The sequence below is a fragment of the Arachis duranensis genome, chromosome 5, assembly GCF_000817695.3.
Source record: "Arachis duranensis cultivar V14167 chromosome 5, aradu.V14167.gnm2.J7QH, whole genome shotgun sequence".
NCBI classification, from domain to species: Eukaryota; Viridiplantae; Streptophyta; class Magnoliopsida; order Fabales; family Fabaceae; genus Arachis; species Arachis duranensis.
In genome coordinates this window covers 82,056,036-82,068,217 of record NC_029776.3, presented here as the reverse complement: position 1 = coordinate 82,068,217, position 12,182 = coordinate 82,056,036, and the positions used below count along the sequence as shown (strand labels likewise).

At 33.8% G+C, this 12,182-nt stretch overlaps 2 protein-coding genes across 2 annotated transcripts in view; both read left to right on the top strand.

Annotated features, from left to right (window-relative positions):
- Positions 1-596, top strand: part of LOC127747651 (F-box/kelch-repeat protein At3g06240-like) — a 2,190-nt gene extending 1,594 nt beyond the window's left edge. The window contains exon 2 of the mRNA XM_052261764.1: positions 543-596. Within this exon, the coding sequence (XP_052117724.1) occupies positions 543-596 (54 nt within the window). The remainder of the gene's footprint in view (positions 1-542) is intronic.
- Positions 596-1,648, top strand: LOC127747650 (pentatricopeptide repeat-containing protein At4g19191, mitochondrial-like). Its single transcript, XM_052261763.1, has one exon. It carries the CDS (start codon positions 596-598, stop codon positions 1,646-1,648), a length of 1,053 nt encoding a protein of 350 aa, XP_052117723.1.
- Positions 1,649-12,182: the final 10,534 nt, after the last annotated feature.

Genomic DNA, 12,182 nt, shown 5'->3' with positions numbered 1-12,182 from the left:
CCGCTATACCACCGCACCGCTGCACCGCCTGTGATCGGCCATTGTTCCTCCTCCTCACCCTCACCGCCCGCCGCCTTGCCACACCGCACCACCACTACCTTCTTCTTCTTCTTCTTCTTCTTCTTCTCTCCTCGCCGCCGACACCGGTCTTCATTACCGCTGCCGCTGCCACTCTACTCCTCGGGGAAAGGGAACGCGAAGGGAGAAGAGGGGAGAGGGGGATTTCGGGAAGAAGAGGGTGGGAGTGGGGTGGGGTAGGGTTTTTTTTAATATTATTTTTATTTTTGTTTTAAGGATAAAATTGTCAAAGTATTATTTTTTTTGTAAAAAAGGATGATTTTATAACGTTTTGTAACGTTGAGGATGATTTTAATAACAAAAAAAGGTTGGGGACAATTTTGATTTTCACCCTAGACCTTAGGGACGATTTCAGTACTTATCCCTTTAAAAAATAAGACTCTTGCTGTTAGAAAATAATAAATTTTAGATATATGAAGTTTAATGAAAACAAATGGGATAATTGTCCATTATTCAAATGGCAGTGCGTTCTGCATCACTTTGCAGTTTCAGAAAGCCCCTTTACCTATGAAACTTGATGATTCGAGATTCTACCAATAACGGCTTCTATACTGAAACCTTAAACATATACACTTCAATGGTTTCACACACTGGTGGGCATGGGAACACCTTCACTTACCCTTTGCTCCTAAAGGCCTGTGCTCACCTGGGTTCCATGATTCATAGGACTATGATTCATGGTCATATTCTGAGACTTGGCTTCCAAAATGACTTATTTGTTGAAACTGCACTTGTTGGCATGTATGCTAAGTGCACTTATGTTGAGTGTGCACGCCACGTGTTTGATGGAATGGCGCACAGAAGCGTCGTATCCTGGAACTCCATGATTTCGGCTTATTCTCGTGGGTTTTTTATGGATGCGGCATTCATCCTCTTGAAAGATATGTGGGTTCTTGGCTTTGAGCCAAGTTTGCCCACATTTGTTTCAATTTTGTCAGGTTGTTCGGATTCAGATTCAGATTCCTTTAGCTTTTGGTGGCAAGGGATGTCGATACATTGTTACTTGATTAAACTTGGACTTGTGTATTCTCAAGTTACTTTGGCCAATGCGTTAATGGGAATGTATGTTCACTTTAGCCAAATGGAGGAAGCGAGGAAGATTTTTTATTTGATGGATGAAAAATCAATAATTTATTGGACAACTATTATGGGAGGTTATGTGAAAGTTGGCCATGTTGCGGAAGCATATAATTTATTCAATCAAATGCAGCATCAAAGTACTGGCATAGATTTTATTGTATTTCTAATTCTTATATCTGGTTGTATACAAGTAGGAGATCTCTTATTAGCTTCATCAGTTCAAGCTTTTGTACTTAAATATGGATGCGATAAAGAGGAGTCCATTAAAAATTTGCTAATAACTAAGTATGCAAAATGCAGTGACCTTGCATCTGCTAGAAGGATATTTGATTTGATTATCAAAAAGAGTATTTTCTCATGGACATCAATGATTGCAGGAGATGCCCATTCGGATCACCCATTGGAGGCATTGCATTTGTTTAGAAGGCTTGTACGGACAGATTTTAGACCAGATGGACCAACCGTTGCTACTGTTATCAGCTTGTGCTGATATAGGATCAATTAGCATAGCACAAGAGATGGAAGATTATATTTCTCTAAATGGATTGGAATTCGATCTACAAGTCCAAACATCTCTCATACACTTGTACTCCAAGTGTGGAAGCATCAAGAAAGCTCAAGAAGTATTTGAAAAAGTGGCAGATAAAGATTTAACTGTTTGGTCTTCCATGATAAATAGCTATGCTATTCATGGGATGGGGAAAGAAGCGATTGACCTATTTCGCAAAATGACAACTACAGAAGGGATAATTCCAGATGCTATTGTTTACATCAGTGTTTTGCTGGCTTGTAGCCATGCAGGGTTAGTAGAAGATGGATTGAAGTACTTCATAAGTATGCAAAAAGATTTTGGAATAACTCCTAAGATAGAACATTGCACTTGCTTAGTAGATCTTCTTGGTCGAGTTAGCCGGCTTGACTTAGCATTAGATACGATTCAGGGGATGCCCTTGGAAGCACAAGTGCAAGCTTGGGCTCCCTTGCTCAGTGCTTGTAGGATCCATGGTAATGTTGAGCTTGGGGAGATTGCTGCTGTCAAGTTACTAGAGCTTAGTCCTGGAAGCATTGGAAATTATGTATTGATGGCTAATTTGTACACCTCATTCGGCAAGTGGAAGGAGGCGCATGCAATGAGAAAATTGATAGATGGTAAAGGACTGGTTAAAGAATGTGGGTGGAGCCAGGTTGAGATCGGTGGTGGATTTCATACATTTGCAGCAGGAAATCCGTCACGTGTTCAGTTGGCCAATATCTATAAGATGCTAGAAGATCTAAATTTTACTCTTCAAGAAGGTAGATATGCAGGACAAGCTGTAACAATGAATAATGACCCGTAAAAAAGAACCACCTTTGAAGACATGAGGTTATATAACAAAAACTTTTGCTTCTGGTCATGTCAATTTGTAATCTTGCATTTATAAGATTATGCCAATTTCAAGTGATTCTTACCCTACTACAGGATTTGTCTCTGTCTCATAGAACAGATGTTATTTCATTTTCTCCAAATGAAGAGACCAAGGAAGCACTGAAAATAGTACGAGACTTCACCATCAATAATAATGATGCTTCAGTGTTCTTGGATGCTCAACATTGCTGCATCATGAAAACCAGCTTAGATTATCTCTCCAGTTTGTCTGCTAATGATGGTTTATCAGGAGCAATGAGAGCATTGATATCTGAAACTGCAACTGTGTTTGCACATTGTAGTAGTAGCTACATTGAAGCAAATATGAAAATTGAGTCCACTGCTTCAGAATTGTCGAGAGCTGATAACTTAAAATCTGACCTTGAAAATAACAAGAATCAGTTCAATGATATGGTGGCGTCAGAAAAAGAGCTGCGGCAAAAGTTGACACGTTTAGAGGAAATGAAAAAGGAGCTAGAAAAGCAAATCAGAACTACTAATGCTAACATCATGGCTTCTCGAAAAGAACTGAACACGACTCGAAAGAGAAAGAGAGGTGTTTATGTGGAAGGAAAAGCACTCAAAGCTCAAATAGATGTGAAGGAGAAAGTACCACGTTTGCAAATTAAACGATACTCGGTAATATAAGATTAAGTTTGATGCATTAGGTCCATTCGAATATTTGAAAAATCATTCAAAATGATTTCTAATTCATCATTGATTTCATTGTTTTTATAAGTATTTTAGAGTTTGACCATGATAGAAGTGTAAAGTTTGTATGTTATCATTATGATGATAACAATATATGGCTTTTAAAGTTGATAATAATTACAAAAATCAAATTGTGTTAATAGTGCGATAATATTTTATTGATAACTATATGAAAATATATATTTATAATTAAACCAATAAACTATATATATTCCTCACTACATATGTTAAACTTAAAATCTTTTTAATTGTATATAACTATTAAATTTTATTGAGAAGGAAAAAGTAAAAACTTTATACCATTTTTAAAAACTAATTCAGCAATATTTAGCATTTATAAACTTTAACTAATTTGACTTGAGTGAAGTTGACTTATTTATAAGTAAAATTCTCAATATTTAATCCTAAAATTTAATGCTCCTAATTCATAAGTAACCACATACCCAAGAAATCTTCATCACTTACAACTGCAATGATTTAAACTAACCACATACCCAAACATCATTTTTATGGTCCTGACTTTTAACCTCCAAGAAATCTTCATCACTTACAACTGCAATGATTTAATTCATCATGTTCTATGTGATATTACTGCGTGTTAGGTATAATGTTTTCACATTTCGAGATCACTATTCCTTCAACCCCTTCCTCCTGCTTCTGTGGTACTAACATAATTCAAATTTTACATCTTTATTTGAATTTTCTATTCCTTCAACCCCTTCCTCCTGCTCATTGCTCGCATTGTTTTTCAGAACCAAATCAATTACCTGTTTCAGTGTTGATTCTTTGTTTTTTATATAACAAAAGGGTGCTTTCATGTTTCTTAGAAAAAATAAATAAATAAGGAAAGCTTATTTTCTTTGTTAGAGTATTTGTTTTTCTTTTACTCTTATATTTATCATTTGAAGGAAAAAAAATTTAGAAAATTTTTAAGAAATTTTGTAGAGCAAATATTAAATAATGCAAAATAAAAAAGAATTTAGTCATATTAGAAGTCATTTTGTGATACTAATTTTATCTTAATTATAATTCACATTTTAATAATTTTACTAATATATCCTTTTTAAAGTAGTTGGTAGGTGGATGGAATCATGAAAGAGATGACATAGAAAAGGATAAAAAAATATTTTACAAATTATTTTTATATTTTTTTTATAAAAACCATCTAATATTTTGGTTGTTCATTGAAGTTAGCTTCTAGTCTTTCACAAAGCATTATCCAAAAAAGAACTCGCTCATGGACCATTTAGACCCAGACTCATTTTTTGAAAGATAAGTAAACGGTCAAATTAGGTAATTTCACAATCTTTATTGATGTCACCTTAAAATAGATCCAAATTTAATTCAATTCCATTATAATAATAATTGATCCCTATTTTTCACACCAAATAATAATAATAATAATAATAATAATAATAATAATAATAATAATAATAATAATAATAATAATAATTGAGTACAACAAGCATATTTATTTAGAGAATCAATAATTGATCTCTATTTTTCATTCCATAATAATAATAATAATAATAATAATAATTGGATACAAGCATATTTATTTTTGAGAAATCAATAATTGATTTCTATTTTTCACACAACAACAACAACAATAATAATAATAATAATAATAATTTGATACAAATAAACTTCACTCGGGTATGTTAATGAGATATCCTTGGCATGAGTTGCTATTATTAACACATGAGATATATGTAGCTCCCATGGCATCCCGACACACCCGAACCTCAAACAATAACACAACATTATTGTGAGGCATTACGCAGTATAGTTCAGGCTCAAAAGGACCAATTTTAGCTTTAATTGCATCAACAATATCAATATAATTATAAGTTATGGTTGCATTAGGCCTTATTCCTGCATTTTCGAGCATGCCCAGGATGTCCAATTTATTTTTAATACCAATGGCTAAACTGAAATATTGAAGTTGCTTAAAGTTATTAAGACTGCAGGTTCCATGTTTTAACCATTGAGCTTCCCAAAATTTGTTATTCCATTTTTGGCCATGTAGATTTGGCCAATCAATTGCTAATTGGCGTCCCAAAATATTTACCTACCAGAATAAATCACAAAAATAATTAACAATTAATTTATTAAATAACAAGATAAATGAAAATGGATAAAGTTTAATAAATTAACTCACCGTATTTGCTTCAAATGAATGGCTTAAAGAACAATCATGTGGCCAAGGGCCAGAGAAATTTTGTGGCCATAACCCGTGAATTGTAAAATTTTTTTGGATTGTCCGTACTCCATATCGCTGCTGAAAGGATGGTGGCCATTGTAAGGATAATTTGAAGTATTGATAAGTACTATAAGTAGGACGAAATAAAAATCACTACAACAATATAGATTATTTTTGAGGGTTATAATGTGTAAAAGAAAATTAAAATTTGTCAAAAAAACAAATTTTGACACTATTTTAACTATGAAAATATGTTAATAAAAGTTTTGTCAAAAATAGTATTTTTAACATATAAGCGATTGTGAAAAAAAATTTAAATTTTATTTTGATAAATATTGGCTGTCAAAAATAATTTGTTAGAAAATTTTGAGAACATATTTTCTGTGATACTTATTAATTGTCAAAAATACTATTTAGTTTGACACTTATTGACTATAAAATATTCTCAACAAAAAATTTTAACAAAGAATGAGATGTGATCTTGAAACTAAAGAATAAATTGAGATTTTGAAGATAAAGAATGAGTAGTATAATCCTAAACTGAGAGCAGTGTGATGTCAAAATTAACAGAGCCCAAAGAAGAAAAAAATAGTAGAGTAAATTGAAAACAAATGAGTGTCAAAATTGAGGAGTAATTTTCTACGGTCAAATTTTTCGTCAAGAAAATATAAAAAATTTGACTTTTGTGATATTTGTCAAAAATATATATTAATTTTGACATTTAATTATGGTGTTAAAAAATAAAGTGTCAAAATAACTCTATTTTCTTGTAGTGAATGTAATTAGCATGATATAGAAAATAATGAAAACTGATTTCATTGTACAAGTACAAAGGGTTGGAGAGATTGATAGAGGTTAGAGGATTGGAGAGAATGATGATTCTCTCCTCTTAAATAGAGGATTAGAATTCATTTAAATAATTGATTTAAGTAATCACAATTTTTTATTCACAACCTGTTATTTAATAAATTAATTATTAATCAAACTATCTATCTAAACAAACCGACATTGATAACTTTGAATTAATAATTATTTGGAAGAGCATCAATTTATGTATATTGCTTTAATTGTTATTAGGCAGATACACCAAAGCTACGCATGAATTGTCAAGGGCAAGTTATGTGTTTGATGGTGCAAATATGGAAGAAGAGTGCAATAAGCTAAGGTTCCATTCAATTCTTGAATACTATGCACGTAACTGGGGCATAATTGTTTCCAAATAGAGACAGGTTAGTGCTTTCATTCTTTCATACCATCCTAATTATCGGAGCTTACCAATGTCTGGCATAGTTGATTTCATCAATGGAATGGAATGGACTGTTTGGTAGGTTGGATTGTGAAGGAAACTTCCCAACTTCTATCAGAGAGGATTCTTACCAAATATTAATATGAAATGAAACTATCATTTAAAATGAAATATTTACCAAATATTTATTTATGCCTAAATATTTTAATGAAATCTAAATATTTCATAATTTCTTTATCTTAGTTTTTTTCTTGGAGTATTTATATGATTTTATTTTATTTTTTCAATCAAGTTTTGATATATAAAAAAAATTCTAGAAAGAAAGATCAAAGCCTTTTTTATATAATAAAAAATTAAATTCTATCTATAAAAACGTAATAAATAGTACCAGAAAAATAAAATAATAATAATAATATTTTCTTCTTTTATGTTTTTATTTTTTATTTTCTTTTATATTTTTATTTCCCTTGATATTTTGCATGTAATTTATAAAATCTTTATTTTTTACACTACTGCATATAAAATTTTTATTTTTCATTTGTCTAAATTAAGTTTAGAGTTATTTTGTTTAATAGATCACAAAAACTGTGGAGGCTAATCTCTTACTAAAATTGGTTAGTTTAGACAACGTATTAAGTTAATGCCAATAAAAAGTTTGAGCAGAAAATTCACAAAATTTAATGAATTTAATTAAAAATAACAAAAAAAATTTAAAATAAATGACCATTTGTATCCATAAAAATAAAAATACTGATATATGTATCTACACTAGATCGAAACTAAACTTGTACCCACATAAGATATTTTCTGTGTGACAAAAGTACCCTACGTGGCACTCTAACTTTCCAAAGACAGGATACTTTTGTCACACAAAGGACATCTTGCGTAAGTACAAGTTTAATTTTGATTTAATATGGTACATATATCAGTGTTTTCATCTTTTATGGAGTACAAATGGTTATTTATTCAAAAAACTTACCACTAAAAAAATAAGCTCTATTTCAAATATAAAACTTTTGCACGTCAAATTGGTGAATTATTGATTTCTCTAAGGAAGAAATTAGAATTCCTTCATTTTTCATTAATTTATCCATACTTTATTCCTTTTAATTATATAATAATTGTTCTTCGTTAAATTTGATTTTTACATTATTTTGTAGTGGGACGATTTGTTGTCACAATAACTTATGTTTGAAATGGTTTGTATTTAAGATAAAAGTCAAATTTATTCAAATATTATATCTTTGTGTATTGTAAGAATTGATATATTTATTTGATTTTGAAATGAGATTTTAGTGTAGATACTTTTTTTTTAAGAAATATATGCATTTATAAGAATAAGTTCGTACTCTTTACTATTCATGTTAAGTTTAAGATAAGATTTGTATTTAGGCGTTTTAAAAAAGCACAATTTTGACTTAATGAGCAGAACTTAAAACTAGAAAAGTGTACGATTAATGTTAGATTTGTTGGGTTATGTTTTTTAGGTTACATATTTAGAAGAGAATTATTTTCCATGTATAAGTCTTTACAAGTCATTTATATTCATGCATTTTGTGTTGTTACTGTTGGAAAAACTTAACAAAAGTTTAAAACAAGAACCTGTCTAACAGCAGAAGCACCAAAAATAATTTTCCCACAATCTGTGCGATTAAATAGGCAATACCAAAGATACTCCAAACATCAAATATAATGGTAGAAATTAAATAAACAGATACCAGAATTTTAACGTGAGAAAACCCCCAAAAGAGGGACAAAAAACCCACGGGACCTAGTCCAGTAAAATCTTTCACTATCAGAATAATGGGTACACAAACAGTCTTCCTAGTGACACTAGGGCATCTCAACAATCAACAAAATACATCATCAAAACTGATTGAATCAACATAAATCCTCCACAAAGTGGGTATCTCAAATCAGGTAAAAGAGAAGGCAATACAACTAGCAAGTTATATTCTAATGTTCATCTCTACACCAGAAATAACATACTGAAATTTTATAAGAAATGGAGTGAATTTACCAGATCAATCGGATCAAGATAGCTTGCCCTTTTCCCCCAAATTTTCTCTTCTCCCTCGACGCCTTTTTTTTAAACTATGGGCCCCACTTTGTTAGGGACCCACAAACAAATCTCTCCCATCAACAGGAGGTCTAGTGGAAGCTATGTCTAATAATGAGCATAAGAAAGATTGGTTGAAGGCCATGCAAGAAGAAATGAAATCCTTGCATGAGAATCATACTTTTGAATTGGTGAAGTTACTGAAGGGTAAGAGAGCATTCAAGAATAAATGGGTGTTCAAATTGAAAGCGGATGAAAATATCTCACGACCAAGGTACAAAGCTCGATTGGTTGTGAAAGGCTTTGAGCAAAAGAAAGGTATTGATTTTGAGGAGATTTTCTCTCCAGTTGTGAAGATGTCCTCTATTCGAGTTGTGCTTGGATTGGCGGCTAACTTGAATTTAGAGGTTGAGCACTTTGATGTGAAGACTGCATTCCTTCACGGTGATATTGTAAGACCCGGTTAATTAACCCATAAATTAGAATTTATTCTAGAAAGCCTAAAATGTGATTTTTATGGCTAAATGTGATAGAGGAGATTGAGACGAGAATTTCGGTACCAATTTTATAGAATTCGGACCAAGATTGGACCGAACGGGCCAAACCAGGCCAACCGAACCCAAAGTGGGCCCTTGGCCCAACATAACTAACTCAAAACCCTAGTTTTCAGTACTCTCTCTCCTGACAACACTCAAATCACGCTGAAATTAGAGAGAAAGGGAGGAAGAACACTCTCTCAAGTTCTATCTCTCCTTTGATCTTCAAACCACCATAACTTTTGATCTAGAGCTTCGATTACTGCACCGTTTACGGCCATGCATTCATCGCGGAGAGCTCTACAAAATTCATACAATCAATCTTGAGGTAAGCCACGTCTTGCTCTTCAAATTTCCAGCATTGATTTCGAGTTTCATGAGCAAAAATATTGAGATTTTGGGCTCTTTGATGTTATAGGACCCAACTCTCTTGAAAGAGAAGGTTAATCTTGTCTCCTTGGACCTTGGGTGTGGTAAGATTCTCAACCCTAGTGTAATTTGTTGTTCTATGATGTTTGGGTATTGAGATGTTGTGTATGAGTATGATGATTGTGGCTTAGGTTGTGTATGTGTGAATATTGGAGCTTGATTGGTGATATTGAAAAGCTTGAAAAGGGATTTGGAGGTGAAAAATCTATTCTTGAAAGTGTTGAGGCCTTGAGAGCTTGAGAAAAAGTGGTTTGGAAGTGCTCCGGTTGAGCTTGGAAAATCGGCTAAGGTATGGTCTCGGTTTCCCGTATCTAATATGTAATGTGGTAGGAAATACTTAGGCTAGAGGCCCTAAGATAGGCATTGAATTATTGATGTTCTTGAATGGTTGATATATATGATATGGTCATATATGTGATGATGATTATTGATGCCTTGATGGTATGATGTATGAGAAATATACATGTTATGATATATGTTTGATGATTGATTAAGGTTGGATTGTAAGTGAAACCATGTTGATGGTGAGTATGATATTGATTATGTACAATGATGGTTGATTGAAAATGGTGTTGTTGGAAATTGGCATGAGAAAGAGTATATGATATGTCAATGTGTTTGAGTTTGAGCCACTTGGGTGAAGTGGGTTAAAATAATGGGATAGTGATTTTGTGATTTGTGATAAAGTGTCAATGTGTGAGTTGAGGAGGCTTGATGTTAATTTTAACATATTTTGATTGATTTCAAAGAAAAGGGGATGAAATTGGCATGTTTTGATTGGTTTTAAAAAGAGTTGAAAATGGCTTGTTTTGAAAATGGCACTTTGTGATTTTGTATGAAAACATGGTTTTTGGACATAATTTGACGGGACATAACTTGGACTACGGATCCCCGTTTTGTGCCAAATCTGTTTAGAAATGAAATTGGATCCGGGATGTCCAGGCCATTCAAAGAACGAGTGAAAAACGATTTAAATTGAGAAAGTTATGTCCGTTGGAAGATTGGGGGTTGAGTCTGTGAATTCTGCAACTTTTAACTTAGAAAAATTTTAGCAGAGTAACCCCCCGCGCGTAGGCGCACATGGTGCGTACGCGCCGTTCTTCCAGAAAGCGCCATCCACGCGTGCGCGTGATGTGCGCGGGCGCGCCGATGGGCTGCACCCAATGCCCAGCTATTTTCCAGAGAGTTGTGCCAGAGTTGTGCCAGTTTTGTGCCTGGGGCACAAGAGTACCCACGTGTACGCGTGGTTGACGCGTGCGCGCCGTTGACTATTTTTGAATGTGCGCATTCGCGTGAAGGGCGCCTATGCGCCGATGAGTTTTTGTAGCTGATGAGCGGATATTTATACGCTTTTTGGGGGTAATTTCATGTAGATTTTAGCATGTTTCAGTTAGTTTTTAGTAGAATAATATTAGTTTTTAGGCAAAAATCATATTTCTGGACTTCACTATGAGTGTGTGTATTTTTCTGTGATTTCAGGTATTTTCTGGCTGAAATTGAGGGAGTTGAGCAAAAATCTGACTTAGGCTGAAAAAGGACTGCTGATGCTGTTGGATCCTGACCTCCCTGCACTCGAAATGGATTTTCTGGAGCTACAAGAGTCCAATTAGTGCGCTCTCAACGGCGTTGGAAAGTAGACATCCAGGGCTTTCCAGCAATATATAATAGTCCATACTTTGCGCGAATATAGACGACGTAACTTGGCGTTGAACGCCAAGTTCAACGCCAAGTTCATGCTGCTGTCTGGAGTTAAACGCCAGAAAAACGTTATGATCCGGAGTTGAACGCCCAAAACACGTCATAACCTGGAGTTTAACGCCAAGAAAGGCCTCTACTCGTGGATAGCTTTAGTCTCAGCCCCAGCACACACCAAGTGGGCCCCAGAAGTGGATTTCTGCACCAATTATCTTAGTTTATTCATTTTCTGTAAACCTAGGTTACTAGTTTACTATTTAAACAACTTTTACAGACATTTCTTGTACCTCATGACATTTTCAGATCTGAATTACATACTTTTGATGGCATGAGTCTCTAAACTCCATTGTTGGGGGTGAGGAGCTCTGCAGCGTCTCGATGATTTAATACAATTCCTTTGTTTTCCATTCAAACACGCTTGTTCTTATCTAAGATGTTTATTTGCGCTTAACTGTGGAGAAGGTGATGATCCGTGACACTCATCACCTTCCCCAACCCATGAACGTGTGCCTGACAACCACCTCCGTTCTACATTAGATTGAATGAATATCTCTTAGATTCCCCAACAGAATCTTCGTGGTATAAGCTGGATTGATGGCGGCATTCATGAGAATCCGGAAGGTCTAAACCTTGTCTGTGGTATTCCGAGTAGGATTCCAGGATTGAATGACTGTGACGTGCTTCAAACTCCTGAGGACTGGGCGTTAGTGACAGACGCAAAAGGATCAATGGATTCTACT